At 36.6% G+C, this 26,673-nt stretch overlaps 1 protein-coding gene across 1 annotated transcript; it reads right to left on the reverse strand.

The window, feature by feature from the left end:
• Window positions 1-20,141: 20,141 nt before the first annotated feature.
• Window positions 20,142-22,014, reverse strand: LOC107618431 (GRAS family protein RAD1-like). The gene has a single exon (XM_016320495.3). It carries the CDS (start codon window positions 21,959-21,961, stop codon window positions 20,360-20,362), a length of 1,602 nt encoding a protein of 533 aa, XP_016175981.1. The 5' UTR covers window positions 21,962-22,014; the 3' UTR covers window positions 20,142-20,359.
• Window positions 22,015-26,673: the final 4,659 nt, after the last annotated feature.

Genomic DNA, 26,673 nt, shown 5'->3' on the forward strand with positions numbered 1-26,673 from the left:
TCACCAAACTTCTAGCTGAGATAGATTTAGTAAATTAAGAACTAATATAGGCATTTTGAGTTATGATTCCTTATTTAAAACTTGCTAATGTGTTTGTTGAAGTTTTATCTCTCAGGTTGGTGTAACAACCTAGTTTTCGGGTACGCGAGATATTTTCTGAAGACACGGAGTTCTTCGGAAGATCAGTAAAGGAAACATCTCTACTGTATCATCAAGCATCTCAATCCTCATTGTCATCATTGTGTCATCTCTAAGCTAGAACCTCTTTTGAGGCAAGCTCGACACGCGGTCGCGGAGAACCTAGTTTTTGAACCGTATCGGTTAGGAGCTTTTGATTCTGGTTTTTGTAAATAGTCTTAGTTTGACGAACCAGAATTGATTCATGAGAGAAGAAAAATAGTAATATGATATTATTATTATTATTATATTAATATTAGAGATGCTTGAATAATATTATAATATTATTCGATCTATTTTAGTTAAAAATAGGAGATCGGTTTAACCGGGTTCACAGTCTACTGGTGCAGATTAGCACCATCACTCTCTGATGACTTTAGCAATGCTAATGCCTCATCATATATATATTCTATTCTCATGTTAATTATGTTACTAGTGTTATTTATACTAGTAGCTCAGATATTAATCTCTAGAAGTGTTGTTAAGTGTATGTTCTAATACATCTAGTTTTAGTAATTATACACCTGAGATATTTTAATATTATTTTAACCACCTCCCAAGCCAACCAATCACAGCTCTACCCTCACCCCCAAGACCTCCAAGGCTGCCTCATTTCTTCATTATGGCCGAAAATCTCCAAGAGAGAAAGTTCTTGGTTCATAAATCTTCAAAGCTTGATTTCTTCCGAACTAAAACTCAAATCAAAATTCTAATCCGACCAAAATGAACATCTCTTCTTGCTCTACATAACCATGTAATATATCAAGGCTAGAAATAAGGTGAGATGGCTGTTCCCTTCCCCTTTGAATTTGGTTTTCAAGGAAACATGCATGAACATGTGTTTTCTTGATGTTCTTCCTTAGGAATCATGCTTAGCTTGACTTGAGGGCTAAGAAACCTCAATTTCTAGCATGTTTAAGGTGATAAATCCCTTCCTAATATGTTGATTAAGGTTCAATTAGTTAGGATTTTATGGATTCAAAGTTGTTCTTGATGTATTTTAGGAGGAAAAAGTGCTCTAGGAACACTTGAAGCATAACCAAAATTTGGAGTAGCAAATCAAGGCAGGGTTTGGTGAAATTAATCTTGATTAATTGTGTTTGAGTTGTGTGATTATGATATGCTTTGGCTATGCTTGAAATTGATGGTTTATATGAGTGATTCTTGTTGAAATTTTGGTGAAAATTTGAGGAAATTTGATGAAATTCAAGCTATACTTGTGCTCTTGTGGCTGCTAGAAAACAAAACTGTAACCCTTAAATTGGGGTTGAATTTGTGTTTAAATGAAGTGGAAAATATGGGGCTTTGGTGGCTGCAATTTGATTTTGAATTATAGTAAAAATTGGTAAAAACAGAGAAAGAATCTGAAGAACTTACGAAGAACACGAAAAATACTGTGAGTGTGATGAAAAATAATGAAGAAAACCTTTTAGATCTTAAAAAGGGCAAGGTTGTAATTATTTTGGTGTTTGGGGAGTTATTTTGTAATTTCTAAAAGTTAAGGTGGTTAAAGTAAAAATATTAAAAGTTACGAGTGGTAAAAAGTGAATTTATAAAGTAAAAGGTAGAAAGAAGGTAATTTTTGAAAATTTAATAATAAAATATTAAATAATAATAAAATATTAAATACCATTATTTAATTAAAAAAATATTTTATTAAAAATAATAAAATAATACGAAAAAGGTAGTTTTTTGTAAAAGCTTTAGGAAGACAACTTTAAACTTAGAATATCATAATTACCTTCATAAAACACTTAGAGAGTGGTAATAACATATTAGTGAGGCAAAAACAAAGGAAAGATAAAAAGTTAAAGAAAAGATAAAAATCAAAGAAAAAGTCGGTAAAGTTTTAATGACAGAAACAAATGGTGATTAGTGAACAAATTAAGAGCAACATAGTTAGTATTTGAGTTGCACCTAAGGTTAGGTATCATATGAAAAGTTAAACTGTTTCAGTATAGACTTAATGAACCTATACTTGGGACAGGCTAACTATTCATACCGAAATTTACATAAGCTATAACTTCATATGTTAAACAGAGAAAGCAGAGCAGAGTAAAGAGACAAAGAGAAAAGAGTAATCAGAGCAGAGTAAAGAGAAAAAAAGAAAGAGGTAATATAATAAAGAGAATAGAGAACAAGCAGAGGTCCTGTTGAAAGGCCATTTGTTGCATTAAGGCAACTCCAGAGATATTTGTATCTTTATTTGCTATTTTTCTGTTAGCCCTAGAGGTCCTGTAGGTCCAAGTTCACCTACAGAGAGTTGTTATTCCTGTAGGCCAAAGTTCACCTATAGTGAATATCAATTGTGTATCTCAGGGTGTTGCTTCTGTAGGCCGAAGTTCACCTACAGAGAGTTGCTATTCCTGTAAGCCGAAGTTCACTTACAGGTGTGCCATTTCTGTAAGCTGAAGTTCACTTACAGAGGTGCCATTTCTGTAGGCCGAAGTTCACCTACAGAAAGTTGTTGTGTTGTGTTTAGACTATTCCTGTAAGTCGAAGTTCACTTACAGGAGTGACATTTCTGTAAGCCGAAGTTTACCTATAGAGATAAAGCCATATCTAGAATTAGTTCCTAGGTAATGTTGGGATGCAGGGTGTAAATCGACACGTGAGCTCATGGCCTGCATAGGACAGACATGCATCATACTTGGTTGTGCATTTCCTCTATTATAATTGTTGTATGAATGTATTCTTTCTTTGTTTGTATTCTATTCTTTGTGTCTATGTTTTATTTTCTTGTATTCTTCTATTTGTGTTCTGTTTTCTGTTTTCTCTATTTTTTCTATTTATCTGTATCTTCTATTTACTACTTCTCTGTATTCTGCTACTTGTCTACTAAACAACACAGAATTAATGAACTTAACTAATAACCCCAAATCTACAAAGAACTCCCCAGTTCTTACCCCTTTTCTCTCCCTTCCCCCTCTAGATGGAAGCAAGAGTATCCTTCCGTAGTCCATTGATGATCGCTTTGTAAAAAGGTTCTATTCTGGGTAGTCTTTTGAGTCTAGTGGGAGATTCGTTTTCTAGTGCAAGATTCGTTTTCTCTGCAAAAGGATTCAGAAAGGTTTTGTTTTTGCTGATAATCTTCAATTTCTAGACTAGGACCATCTTTTCAAAATCAAAAAACCTGTCTACCCAGTCTTAGTTAAAGAGTTCTATGCAAATATGACCTACCATGAGGCAGCATTCACCCATATGTGAAAGGTTGTGACCTTGTTTTGAATGAGGAATCCATAAGTGACGCTCTTAAATATACTGATATTGGTGCCTGTGCTTATACCTCTGGTAAATGGGATGAAGGGTTAGGTGTTTCCTATAAAGATGCTCTGGCTATTGTGTGTGAAAATATTTCTCTTATTGATGGTCTTACACCAACTCACAAAGCCCTTGGTTATCTTAGTGCTCAGTAGGGATGGCAACGGGTACCCACGGGAGTGGGGATGTGCCCCCCGTCCCCCGTCTCCTGCCTCCATATCTAGTCCCCGTCCCCGCCACAGGTAACTTCGTATCCCCCGGGGATCGGGGACCCCACAGATATCGCGGGTTTTTAAAAAATTTAAAAAATGGAAAAAATTGGGAAAAAAATGAAAAAACCATATCAATCATCATGTTTCTTGTCTCTAAAGCATTAACAACAACAAAGAAAGTAACAACATGTTCCTTTTCTCCAAAGACATTAACAACATTAACAACAACAAAGACATTAACATGTTCATAGTCTCCAAAGACATTAACAACAACAAACAATATCAAACATATCCATAAAACAACCAAAGTATCAAACATATCCAAAAACTACAAAGCATAATTCTTCACATTGTAGAATCCTCAAGCCTTTTTCCTGATGTAATGGTAGTGATGGTAGATTCCAATTGTTTGAATCCTACAACAAAAAGAAGAATACTTTTCTCAAGAGTATTACTCAATGCATCTGAAGAAGACATTCTATAAATCATGAAATATAAATCCTGAATCAGAATCACATTAACCTAAAATATAAATCATGAATCAGAATCTCATTAACCTAACTTCAGATTATTCAAAATTGACTCAGAAATATAAATCAGATTCATAAATCAAAATCACATCAGCCTAACTCAGAATTATAAATTAAAAATCAGAAATTCAGAATTGGAATCAGATTAACCTAACTTCAGATTAACTCAATATTAACTCAAAAATATAAATCAGAATTAGAAATCAAAATCATATCAACCTAACTCAGAAATATAATTTAAAAACCAGAAATTCAGAATCGGAATCAGATTAACCTAATCAGAAATTCATTAACCTAATCAGAAATTCAAAAATTCAAAACTCAGAAATTCAGAAATTCAAAACTCAGAAATTCAGATTAATCAGAATCTCATTAACCTAATCAGAAATTCAAAAATTCAAAAATCAAAATCTAATTACCCTAATTCAAAAATCTAAATTAAAAAATTCTTGAATAAGATCAACCTAATTCAGAAACATAAATTCATAAACCACAGGCTGACTTACCCCGACGGAGAAAATAGGAAGACCAACGAAGATGACGATCGGCGACGAGTTTGTCACAACCAGGAGAAGATGATGACCGGCGTCAAGTCTGCCGCGACCAGGAGAAGAAGACTACGTTGCCATGAGCCCGCGACGGTGAGCTCGACACCTGCAGTGAGCGACCAAGCCACTCAGGGGGTCTGGGGTGGGAAGCAGTGCTGAGTACCTAGAGGGTGGAAGGTCTATCAGTGGTCGACGGTGTTTGGGAAGGGGTTAGGAGGGGCTGTGGGTTTGAACTTTGAGGAGGAGTGGAGAGGATAGCAGACGAGACTGCGGCTCTGAGGGACCCAGAGGGTGGAATGTAGCGGTTGGCGGTCAGCAGTCGGCGGGAAAGAGACAGGAGGGGCGAGGGGCTGAAGGTTTGAGGAGGAGTGGAGAGGAGAGGAGCTCTCACTCTCTGAAGCAGGGATAGGGAAGCATATGTGATTTGTGAATGCGACGGCTAGGGTTAGCTCACATATTATATATATATATATATATATATCAGGGGTATTTTTGACTTTTTACACAAATGGGGATTTAACAGGTCCCCACGGGGCGGGGACCTCTACCCCCACCCTTGCCCCATTTATTATACAGGGCCCTGTCTCCCGTTCCCGTGGGTAGAAATCACCCTCCATACCTGCTCCCTGGCGGGTAAATTCCCGCGGGTAGCCGCCCTACCGGAAATTTTTGCCATGCCTAGTGCTTAGTTGCATCATATAGTGAACCACATTATTCTTCCTCAAAGTGGTTCATACCAAAGGGTGTCTTTCTGTGATACTATGGTCTTATATGCTATTCTCACTAAATCTATTTTTTTTTGCATATTTAATGGTAAGGCATATGTTTGATTGCATAAGAAGTAAGAAAGATAAGGTTCTTCCTTATGCCATATTTTTAACTTGTATTTTTGAATATTTTAGTGTTGACTTATCAAATCAGTCATATGAAAATAGACACTCATATCTAAAGGAGGTGGTTCAGTGAAATAGCAGAAAAAGGGGGTCTACTCGAACTAAAAAGGTGGTTATTGATGATGATGATGACTATGAGCCTGATGAATCTCATCCTCCCTCTGCCTCGGGGACCTTGGCCTCTACTGGTCATAAATCGCTTCTATACGGAGTGGTGAAAGATATTGTCTAGGAGTTTGTCTCTCAATCGAACTATCTGATCACAATGAGCAAAGATCAGAAAAAACTTGCTGCCAAGCATGAAAACTTCCTCAGAAAGTCTAGAGACAAAGTGGCAGTTCCCATGAAATTCATTGAAAACATCCATGAAGATGTTGCTAACTCTGAGGAGGATGGTTCAGATTCTTGAGGATGTCTTGAGTATATGAACTTTGAACTCTAACCAAGTTTATTGCAGGGAGGTCTTACTTCTTATATTCTCCCTTGCTGACAAAAGGGGAAGTAGTTAGCATAATCATTAAGTTTGCTGATCTGGTCTATGTGATGATGACATGCTCTATTTTTTTTTTTAAGTTTGCTTATCTGATCTATTTGATTTTACATGCTCTGTTGCTGGAAAGTGAAATTTTCTCTAATGCCCTGTTTCGGTGTTAGGCGCTGCTTTGGTTTGAACTGTGGTTTGAAATTCTTAATGAATGCTCTATTCCTTAATAATTGTTACAATATCTTTTAAAGTGATGTGGATACACTGAGACCTTAATTAGGCACAAAATTTGTGTATACAAGCTATTTGTATGTTGTACATAGTTGTGTTCTCTATGTGAATATGTGAACAGGAAACTAAAGAAGAGCACAAAGTCAGGGAGAGCAATCATTAAGAAAGATAGGGGGAGCACATCAAAAGTACTAAATGTCATTAAAGGGAAGTGCATTATTTTTATCTAATTCAACTTGTTTAGTTTTCTCTTTTGAAATTGTTTGTCATCAAGGGGAAGATTGTTGAGTCAAGAATTTAAATTAATTAAATGATGATGATAAATAATATTTTATTAGGTTAAACACCCAATTAGTTTTGATTGCTTGAGTTAGTGATGCAGGCCCAAAGATAAAGAGTGCAGTAGCCCAACAAGCTGGAACAAAGGAATTAAGGTTGTGAAAAAATTGTTGATCCACAGACAAAGAAATAAAATGAGATGAACTGAAAAATTCATCCAAATCAAGCCCAAGATATTTCAACCAGAGTGAATCAAAATAAATCCATAGCTCACAAGCTATGTTCGGATATACGAAAGAGAGAGAGAGAGAAAGAAAGCTTCATCTTCAAAGCTTACATTCACCAGAGAAGAAAGAAAGAGAAAGGTTCATCAAGAAAGTAATGTCCAATCACATTTAATCAAAGCTTGTTAGGCCAAGTCAGAGGTCAAAATGTAAACAATTTCCTTTTACATGCAAGTTTATTTCTTCACTTTTTCTCTTACTCTCTGCGACACCATTTCTGGAAAGAAGAAGAAACTAGTGATGGATTATCTCTGCTTTAAATCAATGGCTCAAATTGTTACTTTGGGCCAAAGCATATCATCAAAAGTGTGGATTTGGGAATGTCACTGAGAAGGCACTACTCCACTGCTTTGTTGACCTCGATCAAAGTATATGACTCAATGTCAAAATCCTTAATTTTTGGGATTGATTGAAGAAAAAGGAGGGATGGTTTCTGATAGCTCAAGGTCCAAGAAGTTGACTTTGAAGAAATCCTAACTAAGGCTCTAATCAAGATACAAAAGAAACAAAATAGCATTCTGATGGGAGCTTAAGGAGAGAGAACCCAAATAGAGAGCTGTGTGTGAAATCTCACTACTGAGTTTGAAGTCTTAGAAGTATTGCACTGGTGCACGAAATTGTGATTTAAAAACTTGGTATGGCAAAATAGTGATTTCAACACTTCTTCACAACTCCGATGCAACTAACCAGCAAGTGCACTGGGTCGTCCAAGTAATACCTTACGTGAGTAAGGGTCGATCCCACGGAGATTGTCGGCTTGAAGCAAGATATGGTCATCCTTGTAAATCTCAGTCAGGTAGATTCAAATGGTTATCAGGTTTTGATAATTAAAAGATAAATAAAATATAAAATAGGATAGAAATACTTATGTAATTCATAGGTAGGAATTTCAGATAAGCGTCTGGAGAAGCTTTGTTGCTTCAGAACCTCTGCTTTTCTATTGCCTTCTTCCAACCATGCGTTACCTCCTTCCATGGTAAGCTATATGATCCTCTCGGATACTGTCACCGGACGACTAATCATCTGCCGGTTCCCGCTAGCGTCGGAATAGGACCATTGTCCTTTTGCGCACTGTCACTTGCGCCCCACATTCGCAGGTTTGAAGCTCGTCACAGTCATCCCTTCCCAGATCCTACTCGAAATACCACAGATAAGGTTTAGACTTTCCGGATCCCAGGAATGGCTACCAATAATTCTAGCCTATACCACGAAGGTTCTAATCTTAGATTAGAAACCCAAGAGATACGCACTCAAGCTATTGCAGATAGAACGGACGTGGTTGTCAGGCACGCACTCATAGGTGAGAATGATGATGATTGTCACAGATCATCACATTCATCAGGTTGAAGTGCGAGTGGATATCTTAGAAAAGAAGTAAGCGTGAATTGAAGAGAAAAACAATAGTACTTGTATTAATTCATGAAGAACAACAGAGCTCCACACCTTAATCTATGGGGTGTAGAAACTCCACCGTTGAAAATACATAAGTGAAAGGTCTAGGCATGGCCATGAGGCCAGCCTCTCCAAATGTGAACATACAAGTTCCACGATAAAAAATTTCTTATTGATGAAAATACAATAGTAAAAGGTCCTATTTATAATGAACTAATGGTCTAGGGTTTACAGAAATAAGTAAATGATGCAGAAATCCACTTTCGGGGTCCACTTGGTGTGTGCTTGGGCTGAGCATTGAAGCTTTTTCGTGCTTAGGCTATTCCTAGAGTTAAACGCCAGCTTTGGTGCCAGTTTGGGCGTTTTACGCCAGAATTCCTTGGGCTGACTTTGAACGCCAGTTTTGGCCATCAAATCTCGAGCAAAGTATGAACTATTATATATTGCTGGAAAGCCCAAGATGTCCACTTTCCAACGCAATTGAGAGCGTGCCAATTGGGTTTTTATAACTCCAAAAAATCCACTTCAAGTGCAGAGAGGTCAGAATCCAACAGCATCTGCAATCCTTTTTCAGCCTCTTAATCAGATTTTTGCTCAGGTCCCTCAATTTCAGCCAAAAAATACCTGAAATCACAGAAAAATACACAAACTCATAGTAAAGTCCAGAAATGTGATTTTTATTTAAAAACTAATAATTATATACTAAAAACTAACTAAATCATATTAAAAACTACCTAAATTATCCGCTCATCACAACACCAAACTTAAATTGTTGCTTGTCCCCAAGCAACTAAAAACAAAATAGGATAAAAAGAAGAGAATATACAATAAATTTGGAAAACATCTATGAAGATCAGTCTTAATTAGATGAGCGGGGCTATTAGCTTTTTGCTTCCGAACAGTTTTGGCATCTCACTTTATCCTTTGAGGTTCAGAATGATTGGCATCTATAGGAACTCAGAATTTAGATAGTGTTATTGATTCTCCTAGTTCACTATGTTGATTCTTGAACACAGCTACTTATTGAGTCTTGTCCGTGGCCCTAAGCATTTTGTTTTCCAGTATTACCACCGGATACATAAATGCCACAAGACACATAAATGGGTGAACCTTCTTAGATTGTGACTCAGCTTTGCTAGAGTCCCCAATTAGAGGTGTCCAGAGCTCTTAGGCACACTCTTTTTGCTTTGGACCACGACTTTAACCGCTCAATCTCAAGCTTTTCACTTGACACCTTCACACCACAAGCACATGGTTAGGGACAGATTGGTTTAGCCGCTTAGGCCAGGATTTTATTCCTTTAGGCCCTCCTATCCATTAATGCTCAAAGCCTTGGATCCTTTTTACCCTTGCCTTTTGGTTTAAAGGGCTATTGGCTTTTTCTGCTTACTTTTTCTTTTTCTTTCTTTTTCTTTTATTTTTTTTTTTTGCCTTTTTTTTCTGCAAGCTTTTCTATTCACTGCTTTTTCTTGCTTCAAGAATCAATTATATGATTTTTCAGATTATCAAATAACATTTCTCCTTTTTCATCATTCTTTCAAGAGCCAACAGATTTAATATTCATAAGCTTCACTATAAAAAATATGCACTGTTTAAGCATTCATTCAGAAAAACAAAAAGTATTGCCACCACATCAAAATAATTAAACTATTTTAAAATTCGAAATTCATGTACTTCTTTTTATTTTTCAAAAAACATTTTTTTTCATTTAAGAGAGGTGAAGGATTCATAGGACATTCATAGCTTTAAAGCATGGACACTAAACACTAATGATCATGTAATGAAGATCTAAACATAGATAGCAGCATAAAAATAAAAAAAAAAAAAAAACAGAAAGATAAGAACAAGGGAATCAAAGAACGGGTCCACCTTAGTGATGGCGGCTAGTTCTTCCTCTTGAAGATCCAATGGAATGCTTGAGCTCCTCTATGTCTCTTCCTTGCCTTTCTTGCTCTTCCCTCATGGCTATTTGATCCTCTCTAATTTCATGGAAAATAATGGAGTGCTCTTGGTGCTCCATTTTTTAGTTGCTCCATATTGGAACTCAGGTCTCCTAAGGAGGTGTTGATTTGCCCCCAATAGTTGTGTGGAAGAAAATGCATCTCTTGAGGCATCTCAGGGATTTTTTGATTAGGGACTTCCTCATGCTCTTGTTGAGGTCCATAAGTGAGCTTACTCATGTGCTCCATCCTCTTTTTAGTGATGGGCTTGTCCTCTTCAATGAGGATGTCTTCTCCTATGACAACTCCAGCTAAATTGCATAGGTAATAGATGAGATGAGGGAAGGCTAACCTTGCCAAAGTGGAGGTTTTGTTAGTCACTTTGTATAGTTCTAGAGATATGACCTCATGAACTTCTACTTCCTCTCCAATCATGATGCTATGGATCATGATAGCCCGGTCTATTGTAACTTCAGACCGGTTACTAGTAGGAATGATAGAGCGTTGGATGAACTCTAACCATCCCCTAGCCACAGGTTTGAGGTCAAGCCTTCTTAATTGAACCGGCTTGCCTTTGGAGTCTCTTTTTCACTGAGCTCCTTCCACACATATGTCCATAAGGACTTGGTCCAACCTTTAATCAAAGTTGACCCTTCTAGTGTAGGGGCGTGCATTTCCTTGCATCATTGGCAAGTTGAATGCCAACCTTACATTTTTCGGACTGAAATCTAAGTATTTCCCCCAAACCATTGTAAGCCAATTCTTTGGGTTCGGGTTCACACTTTGATCATGGTTTTTGGTGACCCATGCATTAGCATAGAACTCTTGAACCATTAAGATTCTGACTTGTTGAATGGGTTTGGTGAGAACTTCCCAACCTCTTTTTCGAATCTCATGTCGGATCTCCGGATACTCATTCCTTTTGAGCATGAAAGGGACCTCAGGGATCACATTTTTCTTGGCCACAACTTCATAGAAGTGGTCTTGATGGACCTTTGAGATGAATCTCTCCATCTCCCATGACTTGGAGGTGGAAGCAATTGCCTTCCCTTTCCTCTTTCTAGAGGTTTCTCCGGTCTTAGGTGCCATAAATGATTATGGAAAAACAAAAAGCAACGCTTTTACCACACTAAACTTAGAAGGTTTGCTCGTCCTCGAGCAAAAGAAGAAAGAAGGAAGTAGAAGAAGGAGAAAATGGAGGAGATGGAGAGGTGTGAGTGGTTTGGCCAAGGGGGAAAGGAGTGTTTATGATGTGTTGGAGAGAGGGGTAGGGTTCGTGTATTAGGGGTTGGGTGTGGGAGGGAAAGGATTTGAATTGTGAGGTGGGTGTTATGGGAAGGTGTGAAGAAGAGAGAGAGAGAGTTGAGATAGGTGGGGATCCTGTGGGGTCCACAGATCCTGAGGTGTCAAGAATTTCTCATCCCTGCACCATTTTGGCGTGTAAATGCCCATTGGAGTGCCAATCCAGGCGTTAAACGCCAGGTTGCTACCCATTTATGGCATTTAACGCCAGCTTTTCTCCTCTTTCTGGCGTTAAACGCCAACTTTTCTTCCCTTTCTGGCGTTAAACGCCAGTCTGGTGTCCTTTTCTGGCATTGAACGCCCAGAATGGTGCCAGACTGGGCGTTTAACGCCCATTCTGCTACCCTTACTAGCATTTAAATGCCAGTAAGCTCATCCTCCAGGGTGTGCTATTTTCAATGCTGTTTTTGATTTTAGCTTTTATTTTTGTGACTCCACATTATCATCATCCTAAAGAAAACATAAAATAATAATAAAAATTTAACATAGATAAGTAAAAATTAGGTTGCCTCCCAACAAGCGCTTCTTTATTGTCAATAGCTTGACAGTGGGCTCTCATGGAGCCTCAGAGATGCTCAGAGCATGATGATGGCCTCCCAACACCAAACTTAGAGTTTGAATGTGGGGGCTCTGTTTGACTCTGCATTGAGAGAAACTTGTCATGCTTCTTCTCCATGTGTACAGAAGGAGATTCTTTAGCTTTACACACAAGGTAGTTCTCATTCACTTGAAGGACCAACTCTCCTCTGTCAACATCAATCACAGCTTTTGCTGTGGCTAGGAAGGGTCTGCCACGGATGATGGATTCATCCTTATTCTTCCTAGTGTCCAGGATTATAAAGTCAGCAGGGATGTAAAGGCCTTCAACCTTTACCAAGACATCCTCTACAAGTCCATAAGCCTATTTTCTTGAATTGTCTTCCATCTCTAGTGAGATTCTTGCAGCTTGCACCTCAAGGATCCCTAGTTTCTCCATTACAGAGAGGGGCATGAGGTTTATACTTGACCCTAGGTCACACAGAGCCTTCTCAAAGGTCATGGTGCCTATGGTACAAGGTATTAAGAACTTTCCAGGATCCTGTTTCTTCTAAGGTAATTTCAGTTGAACCAGATCATTTAGTTCATTGATGAGCAATGGGGGTTCATCCTCCCAAGTCTTATTACCAAATAACTTGGCATTCAGCTTCATAATTGCTCCTAGATATTGAGAAACTTGCTCTTCAGCAATATCTTCATCCTCTTCAGAGGAAGAATACTTATCAGAGCTCATGAATGGCAACAGTAAGTTCAATGGAATCTCTATGGTCTCTATATGAGCCTCAGATTTCTTGGGTTCCTCATTCGGAAACTCCTTAGTGGCTAGTGGACATCCATTGAGGTCTTTCTCATTGGAAATCACTACCTTTTCTTCCTCTCCAGGTTCGGCCATGTTGGTTATAGTTATGGCATTGCACTCTCTTTTTGGATTCTCTTCTGTATTGCTTGGGAGAGTACTAGGAGGGAGTTCAGTAACTCTTTTACTCAGGTGACCCACTTGTGCCTCCAAATTTCTAATGGAGGTCCTTGCTTCAGTCATGAAACTGAGAGTGGTCTTAGATAGATCAGAGACTACAGTTACTAAGTCAGAGTGACTCTGCTTAGAATTCTCTGTCTGTTGCTGAGAAGATGATGGAAAAAGTTTGCTATTGCCAAACCTGTTTCTTCCACCATTGTTATTATTGAAGCCTTGATTAGGCTTCTGTTGATCCTTCCATGAGAGATTAGGATGATTTCTCCATGAAGGATTATAGGTGTTTTCCATAGGATTCTCCCACGTAATTCACCTCTTTCATTGCAGAATTCTCAGGATCATAAGCTTCTCCTTTAGAGGAAGCTTCTTTAGTACTGCCGGATGCAGCTTGCATTCTAGTCAAACTTTGAGAAATCATATTGACTTTCTGAGCCAATATTTTATTCTGAGCCAGTATGGCATTCAGAGTATCAATCTCCAGAACTCCTTTCTTCTGAGTTGTCCCATTATTCATAGGATTTCTTTCAGAAGTGTACATGAATTGGTTATTTGTAACCATTTCAATGAGTTCCTGGGCTTCTTCAGGCGTCTTCTTCAGATGAAGAGATCCTCCTGCAGAGTTGTCCAATGACATCTTGGATAGTTCAGACAGACCATCATAGAATATGCATATGATGCTCCATTCTGAAAGCATGCCAGAAGGACTCCTTCTGATCAACTGCTTGTATCTTTCCCAAGCTTCATAGAGGGATTCGCGTTTTTTCTGTCTGAAGGTCTGGACTTCCACTCTAAGCTTACTCAATTTTTGAGGTGGAAAGAACTTTTCCAAGAAGATATTGACCAACTTTTTCCAAGAGTTCAGGCTTTCTTTAGGTTGTGAGTCCAACCATGTCCTAGCTCTGTCTCTTACAACAAAGGGAAAAAGCATAAGTCTGTAGACCTCAGGATTAATTCCATTGGTCTTAATAGTGTCACAGATTTGCAAGAATTCAGCTAAAAACTGATGAGGATCTTCCAATGGAAGTCCATAAAACTTGCAATTCTACTGCATTAGAGAAACTAATTGAGGCTTAAGCTCAAAGTTGTTTGCTCCAATTGCAGGAATTGAGATGCTCCTTCCACAGAAGTCAGAAGAGAGTGCAATAAAGTCACCAAGCATCTTCCTTGCATTGTTGGCATTGTTGTTATTTTCGGCTGCCATGTCTTCTTCTTTTTCGAAAATTTCTGTTAGGTCCTCTCCAGAGAGTTGTGCTTTAGCTTCTCTTAGCTTCCTCTTCAAGGTCCTTTCAGGTTCAGGATCAGCTTCAACAAAAATGCCCTTGTCCTTGTTCCTGCTCATAAGAAAGAGAAGAGAACAAGAAAGTATGGAATCCTCTATGTCACAGTATAGAGATTCCTTGAGGTGTCAGAGGAAAACAGGAATAGAGGGATGAGGTAGGTAGATAAGAAGTCGAACATATGAAGAGAGAGAGAGTCCGAATTGCTAATTGAGGAGGAGTGTTAGTCCTTAAATAGAAATAGATGAGAGAGGGATTTTTCGAAAATTTTTTAAAAGAAGCAAAATAAAATTAAAATTTAAAACAATTAGTTAATTAAAAAGAATTTTGAAAAATGGTTAATGGTTTTTCAAAAATTAAAAATGAGAAAGTGGTTAGGTGATTTTTGAAGAAGGTTTTGAAATCAGTAATCAAAAAGATATGATTGAAAATTATTTTGAAAAAGATGTGGTTGAGAAGATATGATTGAGAAGATATGATTGAAAAATAATTTAAAAAGATTTGAATGTTTTTTTTTTGAAAATCAAAGTTGATTACTTGACTAATAAGAAACTAAAAGATATGATTTTAGAATTTAAAGATTGAACCTTTCTTAATAGGCAAGTAACAACTTGAAATTTTTGAATCAAAATATTAATTGTTAGCATTAATTTCGAAAATTATGAAATAAAAATAAGAAAAAGATTTTGAAAATCAAATTTTAAAGTTTTCGAAAATATTAAGAAGGAAATTGAAAAAGATATGATTTGAAAAAGATGTGATTTTGAAAAAGTATGAAGATTTGAAAAAGATTTGAATTAAAAACTAACTTACCTCTCTTGTGTTGTTCTGGCATTAAACGCCCAGAATGGTATCCATTCTGGCGTTTAACGCCCAAAATACTACCCTTTTGGGTGTTTAACGCCCAGCCAGGTACCTTGGATGGCGTTTAAACACCAGTTTTCCTTCCTCACTGGGCGTTTCGAACGCCCAGCTTTTTCTCTGTAATTCCTCTGCTGTATGTTCTGAATCTTCAATTCTCTGTATTATTGACTTGAAAAGACATAATTTTGAAATTTTTTTTGAATTTTTAATGATGAGAGAGAGAAACAACAAAATGAAACTAATCATGAATAACTAAGATCAAATAAACAATGCATGCAAGAGCACGTTGAATGTCAAGATGAACATCAACACATATTTTTAAGAAAAGAATGACATGCAAGACACCAAACTTAGAAATTTTCATTCTATAGACTCTAGTAATTCAAAATGCATATGAAAAACAAGAAAAGACACCAAACAAGAGAATTTAAAGATCAGACCCAAGAAAATCATCAAGAACAACTTGAAAATCAATGAAGAACATAATGCATATATTTTCAAAAATTTTAAGGAAAATTAAAAAGATGCAATTAACACCAAACTTAAAATTTGACACAAGACTCAAACAAGAAACAAAAAATATTTTTGGTTTTTATGATTTTATCAATTTTTTTGTATTTTTTGAAAATGAATTAGAAAAAGAAAATAAAAGAAATTCAAAATTTTTAATAAGAATTCCAGGAATCATGCAATGTTAGTCTAAAGTTTCAGCAGGACATTATATACAACAGCCAAATTGATGGGAATCAACTAGCTCCTGTGATGATAAAAGCATCATCTGAAACTCTAGAATTCATTCTTAAAAATTCTAAAGTCATAGAATAATTTATTTATTTTTTTTTTTGAATCTTTCAAAATTAAAATTAAAAAGCTTAAACATAAAATAAAATTACCTAATCTGAACAACAAGATGAACCGTCAGTTGTCCAAACTCGAACAATCCCCGGGAACGGTGTCAAAAATTTGGTGCACGAAATTGTGATTTAAAAACTTGGTATGGCGAAATAGTGATTTCAACACTTCTTCACAACTTCGATGCAACTAACCAGCAAGTGCACTGGGTCGTCCAAGTAATACCTTACGTGAGTAAGGGTCGATCCCACGGAGATTGTCGGCTTGAAGCAAGCTATGGTCATCCTTGTAAATCTCAGTCAGGAGGATTCAAATGGTTATGAGGTTTTGATAATTAAAAGATAAATAAAATATAAAATAGGATAGAAATACTTATGTAATTCATAGGTAGGAATTTCAGATAAGCGTCTGGAGATACTTTGTTGCTTCAGAACCTCTGCTTTCCTATTGCCTTCTTCCAACCATGCGTTACCTCCTTCCATGGCAAGCTGTATGATCCTCTCAGATGAAAACAAATCCATATGCGCTGTCACCACACGGCTAATCATCTGTCGGTCCCGCTAGCGTTGGAATAGGACCATTGTCCTTTTGCGCACTGTCACTTGCGCCCCACATTCGCAGGTTTGAAACTTGTCACAATCATCCCTTCCCAGATCCTACTCGGAATACCACAGACAAGGTTTAGACTTTCCGAATCCCAGGAATGGCTACCAATAATTCTAGCCTATACCACGAAGGTTCTAATCTTAGATTAGAAACCCAAGAGATACGCACTCAAGCTATTGCAGATAGAACGGACGTGGTTGTCAGGCACGCTCTCATAGGTGAGAATGATGATAAGTGTCACAGATCATCACATTCATCAGGTTGAAGTGCGAGTGGATATCTTAGAGAAGAAGTAAGCGTGAATTGAAGAGAAAAACAATAGTACTTGTATTAATTCATGAAGAACAGCAGAGCTCCACACCTTAATCTATGGGGTGTAGAAACTCCACCGTTAAAAATACATAAGTGAAAGGTCTAGGCATGGCCGTGAGGCTAACCTCTCCAAACGTGAACATACAAGTTCCAAAGATGAAAGATTTCTGATTGATGAAAATACAATAGTAAAAGATCCTATTTATAATGAACTAATGGTCTAGGGTTTATAGAAATAGGTAAATGATGCAGAAATTCACTTCCGGGACCCACTTGGTGCCAGTTTAGGCGTTTAACTCCAATTCTGGTGCCAGTTTGGGCGTTTTACGCCTGAATTCCTTGGGCTGACTTTGAACGCCAGTTTGGGCCATCAAATCTCGGGCAAAGTATGAACTATTATATATTGCTGGAAAGCCCAGGATGTCTACTTTCCAAAGCAGTTGAGAGCGCGCCAATTGGGCTTCTGTAACTCCAGAAAATCACTTCGAGTGCAGGGAGGTCAGAATCCAACAGCATCTACAGTCCTTTTTCAACCTCTGAATCAGATTTTTGCTCAGGTCCCTCAATTTCAGCCAGAAAATACCTGAAATCACAGAAAAATCCACAAACTCATAGTAAATTCCAGAAATATGATTTTTATTTAGAAACTAATAATTATATACTAAAAACTAACTAAATCATACTAAAAACTACCTAAAAATAATGCTAAAAAACGTATAAATTATCCGCTCATTATGCACCTACACTAAAGGGAGCACTCTGCCAAGATGAAAAATGAAGTCTTGAGTTCTGTTGTTGGGTTCAATTAATAGTGTTTAAGTTGTTATTCATCATCTCTTTCATGATTTACTATTTTGTATTTTAGTTTCAATGTATATCTTTCTATATTTTCTTTTAAAGGTAAAAGGCAAGAAAGAGAGGGATTGAGAAAAAACCTAAGAGTGAAAAAGATTGAGTGAAATACTTGAGAAAAAAAGCCAAGAGTGATTTCAGATTTTTTTGGTTGTATTTTCTGTCTTGTGTCAAGTACCTGAGAGGTATCCCTTGCTAAGTTGGGTAAGCACTGAGTTCATGTATTAGCATAACCAAGTCAAGTTTAGGTAGAAACTTGTGTGTCCAGATAGGATTGTGTGAATCCTAAGAAATTGGTACATGTAATACTTTGACTATAGTGAAAATTCCACCACAGTTGTGGTAGAAACTGGATGTAGGTTGCATTGTACAAGACAATTGAACAAGGATACATGATTGTGTCAACTTTTTTCTTTATTTGCTGTTCTGTTTTCTAAAACTTATGAGACAAAACAAAATTGTCTCTTAAATTTTTCACTGCACAGTTCAAACAGAAATCAAATTTGAAGTTTGATATTAAAAGCTTAATTTATTAAAGTAAAAGAAGATCATAGATTTAACCCCTTCTTTAAACCTTTTGTAACCTTGAATGTCATTAAAAAAAAAATAAAAAAAATAAAAGAGAACAAATTCTAAAAATGATTCAGCCACTTATCTATCTATGTGAGATAATAACACAAAAAAAAAATTGTATTATTTTGTAGTCACTAGTCAAAAAATATAGTTTGTTAATTAATAATTCTCTACAACTATATAAGAGAAGTGACAAGTGGCATGTGTACCTTTAATTGATATGATTGAAAACTGAGTCTGGCTATGGCTTCAAATAGCATACGAGTGGTTAAAGAACAAAGAACAAGAATAGTTATAGCGGCGCATTTTTGCGAAACATGTCAAAAGATAAATAAAAAAAGGCATATTATCTACACACTTAAATTAATATATATTTAAGATGTTAATCTAAATTAATGATAAAAAATAATATAAGTTAAAATAGATAAAAACTACAGTATAAAAATTAGAAAATATATTTTACTAAAAATAAAATTAATATAATCTTTTATACTTTTTTTGATATTTTTTATGATAAAAAAATTAAATATTTTTTTATTTTTTGTATGTGGCTTTAAATACTAAAAAAATTTAAAAAAAATTAAAACACAAAATAGTGCATATTTTGTTACTCTAAAGTCTAAACTCACTACATATCGTCACTAGTTATTGTTAAGTATATCTCAAAAGAAGGCATCTTGTCGTTTTGAAAATATAAGGAACCAATCAATTAAAAAACAATTCCGCTAAATAATTAATAAGGAGTCCAGCCAACTTCTGCCAATTTCTATTGGACTGGACCCAAAACCTACTAACTAAAGGAAAAAAAAAAAAACACACTCCATTTATACTCCTACTAACCCTAGTTTCAAAAGAAACATGCAGCCGCGTCACTCTCCGACTATGTACCATCACTCGTGCCATTAACATCTGTCATAGATCATGTTTGCGCCACCGTCGCCTTTTCCAATGCTGCCGTGAACGAGCCCATCGTGCCATGTTGCTTCCGCTGCGAGGACACCATCCACCAGGGTCGAGAAGTCACGCTGAGTCGTACGCCTCCTCTGCTGCGCTACACAGCTTTTCATTCCGTCGCCACCATGTCATTGCGCCGCACAGTCTGCCTCTTCCGTCACGTCGCGTCTCAACCGTCTCTATCGTGACGCCACGTCTCTTCCTCCTCTCCTATCGTGTCTTGCCTCCTCCTCCTCTTCTATAATGCCATCGAGTCATATCCCATCCTCCAAAGATTAGTAGATGTTGTTTCTTTGATTTACTGGATGTTTCATCTCTGTTTTCGGTTCAAAATTTAATAGACGACTTTATACGAAATTGAATGTTTCTTTTATTTGAAATTGGATGTTTTTTTATTTTGAGAATGAATACTTCTTTTATTACAATTGGAGGTTTCTTGCCCCTGCATCAACGGCGAGAACAACAGCACACCACAAAAACGACGATGCAACGGAAATGTTGGCACACTATAGCAGCAGCAAAGCGATGATCCACACGAAGAAAAAAGTTGATACTATGAGAAAAAAGATTGATAATACTGTATTCAGAGAGCGGTTAATTTACTAAATCCTTATTATTCAAAATCGTAATTAACGTCGATTAATCAAATTCTGATTTTAAAAAATAATTTAAAATTAATAAATATTAAATAAAATTATTTAAAATTGGCTGATTTAAAAGTTAGTTCACTAGATTTTTTCATTAAAAAATTGTCGGAATATACATGATAAGTTCCACCCAATATTTAAATGCACACCCAACAACAAAGTATATTATCCTCCTTATTTCGATTCTGAAACACGGAAAACACTGATAGGATTTATTCTCACTCCGAGATATTATTTTGGGTATTCCAAACACACATTATTCAAGCAGAGAACACAACAAAACATAGCTTATTTCTGACGAATAGCCATTACATATTGTCATTCCCTTATTCCAATCAAACATATATCAAACTGCAAGGGAGAATGGAGATTCTTGTATTCAACACTTCCAACAAGAAGCTGCAACAATAGGCTTCGATTTCCAACCAAGAACCAAGCACCCTTTCTCTTCCACAACAGTGTATCCATCACAAACCTTATTCTTCACAAGCCACTGCTTTGCCTGCGCCACCATCTTAATCGGCGAACCCTGGAACCCCGCCCGGCTCATCCTCCTCCGCCACTGGTCCACCCTCTCGTGCCGCTCCATCCGAAGGGGCCCCTCACAGCTCACAATGTTCTTTATCTCCTCAGCAAAGTAAAACTGCTCCATCTTCGCTCTCTTCGTATCATACTTTGGCAACATTGCATCAAGCGAATCAAATATTGCAGAGTAGTAATGCAAAGATTCCATAAACCTTCCAAGAAAAAACGGTCCATTATGACTCGAATCCTGCTCAATCATAACCAATACCTTTGGCGAAAGCCCGTGAATCATCTGAAGCACAGAGTTCAAAGCGCCACGGCTTTCTTTAACAACACAATGCAACTGAAGGATACTATTCACCACAAGAACCTCATTATCTTCCTTTATTACATCTTCAGGTTTCAGATTCTCTAGATTCTTCTGCACAACGGAGAATTCAAAGTTGATTCCCATGCTGTTCGCGTAAACAGAGAGCTCATCACCAATGAGCCGGAGCCTGCTAATACAGAGACCAACTGCCGTGATCCGGAGCCTGCGAACACATGCCCCGGAGCGGTTGGCCAAGGATTGGATCAGGCCCCTCCATTGGTGACCATGTGATAGGCCTAGGCTCATGCCGAGGTCTACCACATGGACAAGACTCTCACCCTCAAAGGCTTCCACTATCGCGGAATTCGCCACGAAATGTCCGAACCGAATATGTGGACAGATTTCATACACCAGCCTGAACGCTTCTTCCATCTTCTCCGACGCGGCGTCCATTATGTTCATCATTGGTTGCGCCGCCGCCACCGGACCAAGACACGGCTGAATCAAAGACAATCGCTCGGACAAGCCCTGCACGTAGCAGGACGCTACTCGCTGGAAGGCGGTGCCGAAAACCAAGGCGCTAGACTTGAGTTCTGATAGAAGTATCGAAGCGTGCGATTTGTCACGACACGCAACGGCCTCGGCGCAAGAGATTAGCAGTTGAACAAGCCTCATTCCATCGCAGCCATCTTCTCCGCCGCCTTCCGAATTAATCATGTCTTGTGCTGCCTCTTCAACTGCCTCGGCAGCGCGGTACATCTGCGAACAACTTTTTATGTGATCTCTGATGTGCGTTTGGATGCTATTTTTATTATAATTCAAGCCATAAATCGGGTTTATTGAGAGATTTTCTAGAGAAATTGGGATGCTTGTGGTTCTTCTCAGCCTTTTGGTTTGTGAAATTTCATCCAAAGAAGAGCTTATAGTGTGGCTCCAGTGGATGAAAGTATTCTCCAAGATTCTTTTCTCTTCGGGGCTAAAACGGTCTTTTACTGTAGAGAAAGGAGTAGTAGTATCATCCAAGTTGGATAGGTTGGGACAGGAATAGAAGATTATGCAAGAAGGATCCTGCACCATTATAGGGCTTATTTCATCGCTGTTGAACTCGCGTTTGAAGCCGCAACTATTTGGATAATTAGAAGACATGTCTCACAATCAAGAACGCTTTTAATTATCTTTCTTTTTGTTTTTCTAAAGATTTTCAATGACGCTCTGAAAGAACCATATTGCAATTGATGTCTGTATTTATAGATTGGTGACATGTGTGATGATGAGGTCATTTCATTGTTTGGCGTGATAATCTATGTTTAGCATAGGTAAATGAAAAAAGAATATGATAATAAGGAATCGTAGCTATTATTATTATTAGCATACTATTGTATATGCTTGTCTTGTTGACATCCTACATAGATCAATAAGAATAAGAAGGCATCAAATTAAAAGGTTTCCAAGTTTTTGGGACTTTGTATTCGGCGGTTATGTTTAATTGGTTATATATTTCGGTAATTCGATCAATTAGAATTATGGTTTCAATTTTTGTTCCATTCTGCTTGTCCTATTGGAGAATCGGATAATATACAGCAAATCGAGTGATCGATGCAGTGCATCAGGAGCGGTTTATAATATCATCCAAGATTTAGGAGAAAATATTAGTAACTTCAATGCTCAAAGAATATGAAGCTACGGCGGAGGAAGAGGACATGGGATGTTATGGCCATGGAAGATAGAGCATGGGGGTGGGTATGGAGGAAGAGAAGGAGGTTGCGGAGAACATAGTAGTGATGATGGATGAGAAACTTTCTGGGAGGGAAGGTTTTGGTACATTATTGGTGCTGTCGGATGACAACAGGAGGGAAAGATTCTTTTCTCCTCCTCTCTTCTAGAGAAGAAGAAAGTTGAAAGTATACCATTTGTATCACTAATTACATGCATATAAATGTAGAGGTATATGAGAATTTATTATTTTTGTCTGCAATTAATTATTAATATTTAAAATATAAAATAAAATATGTTATTAAATTATTATACTCAAATAATTAAATTATTAAAAATAATAAATTCTAATAATTTTTTAATATTTTTCTTATGTATATTTACTTAAAGAATTTTTGTTATATTTTTTAAGGATATTTATGAAATATTTTGATTTCAATTGATTGGAATAAATTTTAAACCTATTTTCATCTAATTGAAAATTTTATCTAAATGCTAAATTAATTAAGTCATCATAATTTTTTATTTGTAAAATATTTTACTTCAATTAATTAATTATTTTTCTTCTGATGGTTGGAGAAAGAAATTTATTAGAAATGTTATGTTTTGTTTTTTTTTTAGCTAACATGAAAATTACAAACGAAGAATATGTATATTGTTTTTAGTTTTTTTTTTTAAATATTTTTCTATTTTTGGTGTGAAAAGTGATTGATAAGAAGGGAAAAAAGATATAAAAAAAAAAGGTATACAATAAAGTGTACATAAAAATTGGTGAGAAAATCTTTTTTATAATAGCTATGATAGAATTGAATAACAGTAGAGAATCGTATTCAGTGTTTTCTATGCATGTGATATTGCGATAATTTTTTTAAGAATTGTATGGTACTATATTAAAGTGCTACTAGACTAATAATATATTTTTTTTAAAGAAGCAGTGCCCTAATTTTTATAGGTTCAAGAAAAAATGATTATATAAAAATCCATACTGTCATGAAAATAATACCGACAACCGGAGAAGTGAATAAAGAGTGTTAAGGCCAATAATTTTTGTGATTTGTAATTATTAAATAATTATTAATGATATTTTTAATGGTATAAAATTTTATTCAATGATGTAAAATTATTCATTTTTGTTTTGTTAGTTCTATACTGATCAAAATTTAATAAAATTGTTGATTACTAAACTTTTTTAAAGTGAATATATTGTCTTGTATGTGATCGAGAACGGTAATGTGTCATATCTCATCAACTCTATATAGTTTGTAGCTTGTTGTCAATACAAATTTACAACCTTTGAAGCTGCCGGGTGCTAATAACAAAAACCAAACCGCCGTATAGGTTAAAAATACGGGAATACTTTTATAAAGACGCGTAAAACGTCTTTTTATAAAGATGTTTATGTGTCGCATTATTATTGAACGTATTAGTGAATTGGTTATTTTTGAATTTTTTAACAAATTTAAATAAAATCGATTTTTTTATAACAATAATAATAAATCCAATTTTTTTAGGGATTTAATTGTATTTTTAAATTTTTAGGGTTTCAAATGTCTGCAAAACAAAAAGTTAGAGATATATTTGTCTTTTTATGAAAAATTTTAAAGATATTCGATTTAAATTGTATAATTCAATCGGATCAAATTGGGTCTAATAATTATAATACAGACAATTGGATTTATTATTGTTGCTATAATAAACCGATTTTGTTCTAGTTTATTAAAATATAAAATATTAATCAGTTTAATAAAGATATCCAATAATAACTTGACACATATAAACATCTCTAAAAAAAGACATTTTTAGTGTCTTTATTAAAGTGGTCTTCTAAAAATATAATTCTAAAAGAGTTTGAGCAAGAAGAAGGCAGCGATTATAAAGTTAGATTTTCAAAAGGCCTATGACAGGGTCAGGTGGAGCTTTGTGGATATTGTTCTACAGAAGATGGGTTTTGGGCATAGATGGAAAGCATGGGTTAAGGAATGCGTAAGTACAGCCTCTATGTCGATTTTGATTAATGGGGCACCGTCCAAGCTGTTCAAGATGGAGAGAGGTCTAAGACAAGGAGATCCGCTATCTCCATTCCTGTTTGTTCTCGTAGTTGATGTCTTACATAGGATGGTGGGAGAAGCAGTCAGGAATGGACGCATATCTCCACTGCTGGTTGGGAGGGATAACATAGAACTGTCACACTTACAGTTTGTGGATGACACTATTTTGTTCTGCCCACCAGAGATCGAGACAATCTTGAATTAGAAGAGGCTCCTGCGATATTTTGAACTCATGTCTGGACTAAGCATCAACTTTGACAAATCGAATTTGATTTTCGTTAATTGTGAGTCGGAGTGGGTGACGAATATGTGCGGGATACTAGGGTGTACTGAAGCGGTTCTACCTATAAGATACTTGGGAATCTCCTTAGGAGCAAATCCTCGACTAGTGAAGACATGAAAACCGATTATAGATAAGGTGGAAGAGAAGCTCAGTCTTTGGAAAGCAAATGTACTTAACAAAGCTGGGAAGCTAGTTCTTATCAAGTCTGTGCTTAATAGCTTGCCAGTCTACTACCTTAGCTTGTATAAGATGCCAAAAGGGGTAGCAGAGAAGTTGATCGCATTGCAAAGGAATTTTTTATGGAGCAAAGAGGATAGAAATAATGGTATTCCTCTTGTTAAATGGGAACTGGTGCATGCGCCAAAAAAGCTGGGAGGCCTAGGTGTGGGGGACGCTGTGGTTAGGAATACAGCGCTTCTGTTTAAATGGTGGTGGCGGTTCTCGAAGGAGGATTGTCCGTTGTGGAAGAAGATTGTATGTTCGTGTAATGGGTTGAATCCAAATATGATGTTAGCAAATCAGACACTACCTATAAGAGGGGGTCCGTGGAAAGATGTCTGTCAATTGAAGTTTAAGGAGCAACACGTGAAAGACAAGATTATCAGTGGGCTATCTATGGAAATAGGAGACGGAAGGAGAACTCGTTTTTGGGAAGATAATTGGTTGCAAGGTGGACCCTTGAAAGAGAGATTTTCGAGGCTCTTCTCTGTTTCAAACCAGCAAGGATCTGTTATAGGGGTTTGTGGGTTTTGGGATGGATTAGAGTGGATATGAAATTTCCTTTGGAGGAGAGAATTGTTTCAATGGGAGTCGGCACTTGTTAACCAACTCCATGAGAGGCTAAGGCCAGTTAAATTATCACCTAGTAGAGAGGATAGAGTGGTGTGAAAATTTGATAAAACAGGTATTTTTTCTACTAACTCTTTTGTGCAGGTAATGCAGACAGAAACTGTATTGGAGGAAGTCACGAGTTACAACTTTACTAGCTCAATTTGGAGAGCTTTGGTTCCGCCAAGAATTGAGCTCTTTGCTTGGTTTGTTTTAGTGAGAAGGGTAAATACCAAAGAGAGATTGAGTAGATTAGGCGTCATCCATCTAACTGATAATACGTGTATTTTGTGTAAAAAAGATGTAGAATTTGTCCACCATTTGTTTCTTTGCTGTGAGTTTACTTGGCAGGTGTGGTGTGCTTGGTTGACTTACTTTGATAAAGTGTGGGTTGTTCCGGGGACGATCAAGGAACTGTTCGAGAGTTGGATAGGAGAACCTATCAAAAAAGTTGAGCAGAATAAGTGGTTGGTTGGTTTTTGTGCAGTAATTTAGAACATCTGGATGGAACGAAATGCGAGAATATTTAAGAATGAAGAAGGTAGCATTGAGGACATCAAAAGGAGGTCAGTGTTGAGTTTCAAAGAGTGGTCTGGTGCCGATTCATGTGGTTGTTCACGGCAATGCCAGAAATAACAATGGATTAATCGCATTAGTATGTCCTGTTTTTCTTTTTCTTTGTGTTATGACCTATTTTGGTGCTCCACTTTTGTGTGTTGAGCTTTTCTTTGTTCAAAAAAAAAAAAAAAAAAACTATAACAATGCATAGATTATATATGTATATAAAAATTGATGAAGTTAAACGTATTGAAGTAACAGTCCACACAATTCTAATGTACAACCATAGTCTTTTGATTAATTAAGAGTCCGTTATAGTTAATTTTAGATTAGTTGAAATTAGTTGAGTAATACCACTGTAAATAGTTGGTTAGTTTCAGAGACTTCCACATTGTATGAGTTAGTTAGGCACAGATGTATATAAACTA

The sequence above is a fragment of the Arachis ipaensis genome, chromosome B1 (assembly GCF_059453495.1).
Source record: "Arachis ipaensis isolate K30076 ecotype BB chromosome B1, ASM5945349v1, whole genome shotgun sequence".
In the NCBI taxonomy this organism is placed as follows: domain Eukaryota; kingdom Viridiplantae; phylum Streptophyta; class Magnoliopsida; order Fabales; family Fabaceae; genus Arachis; species Arachis ipaensis.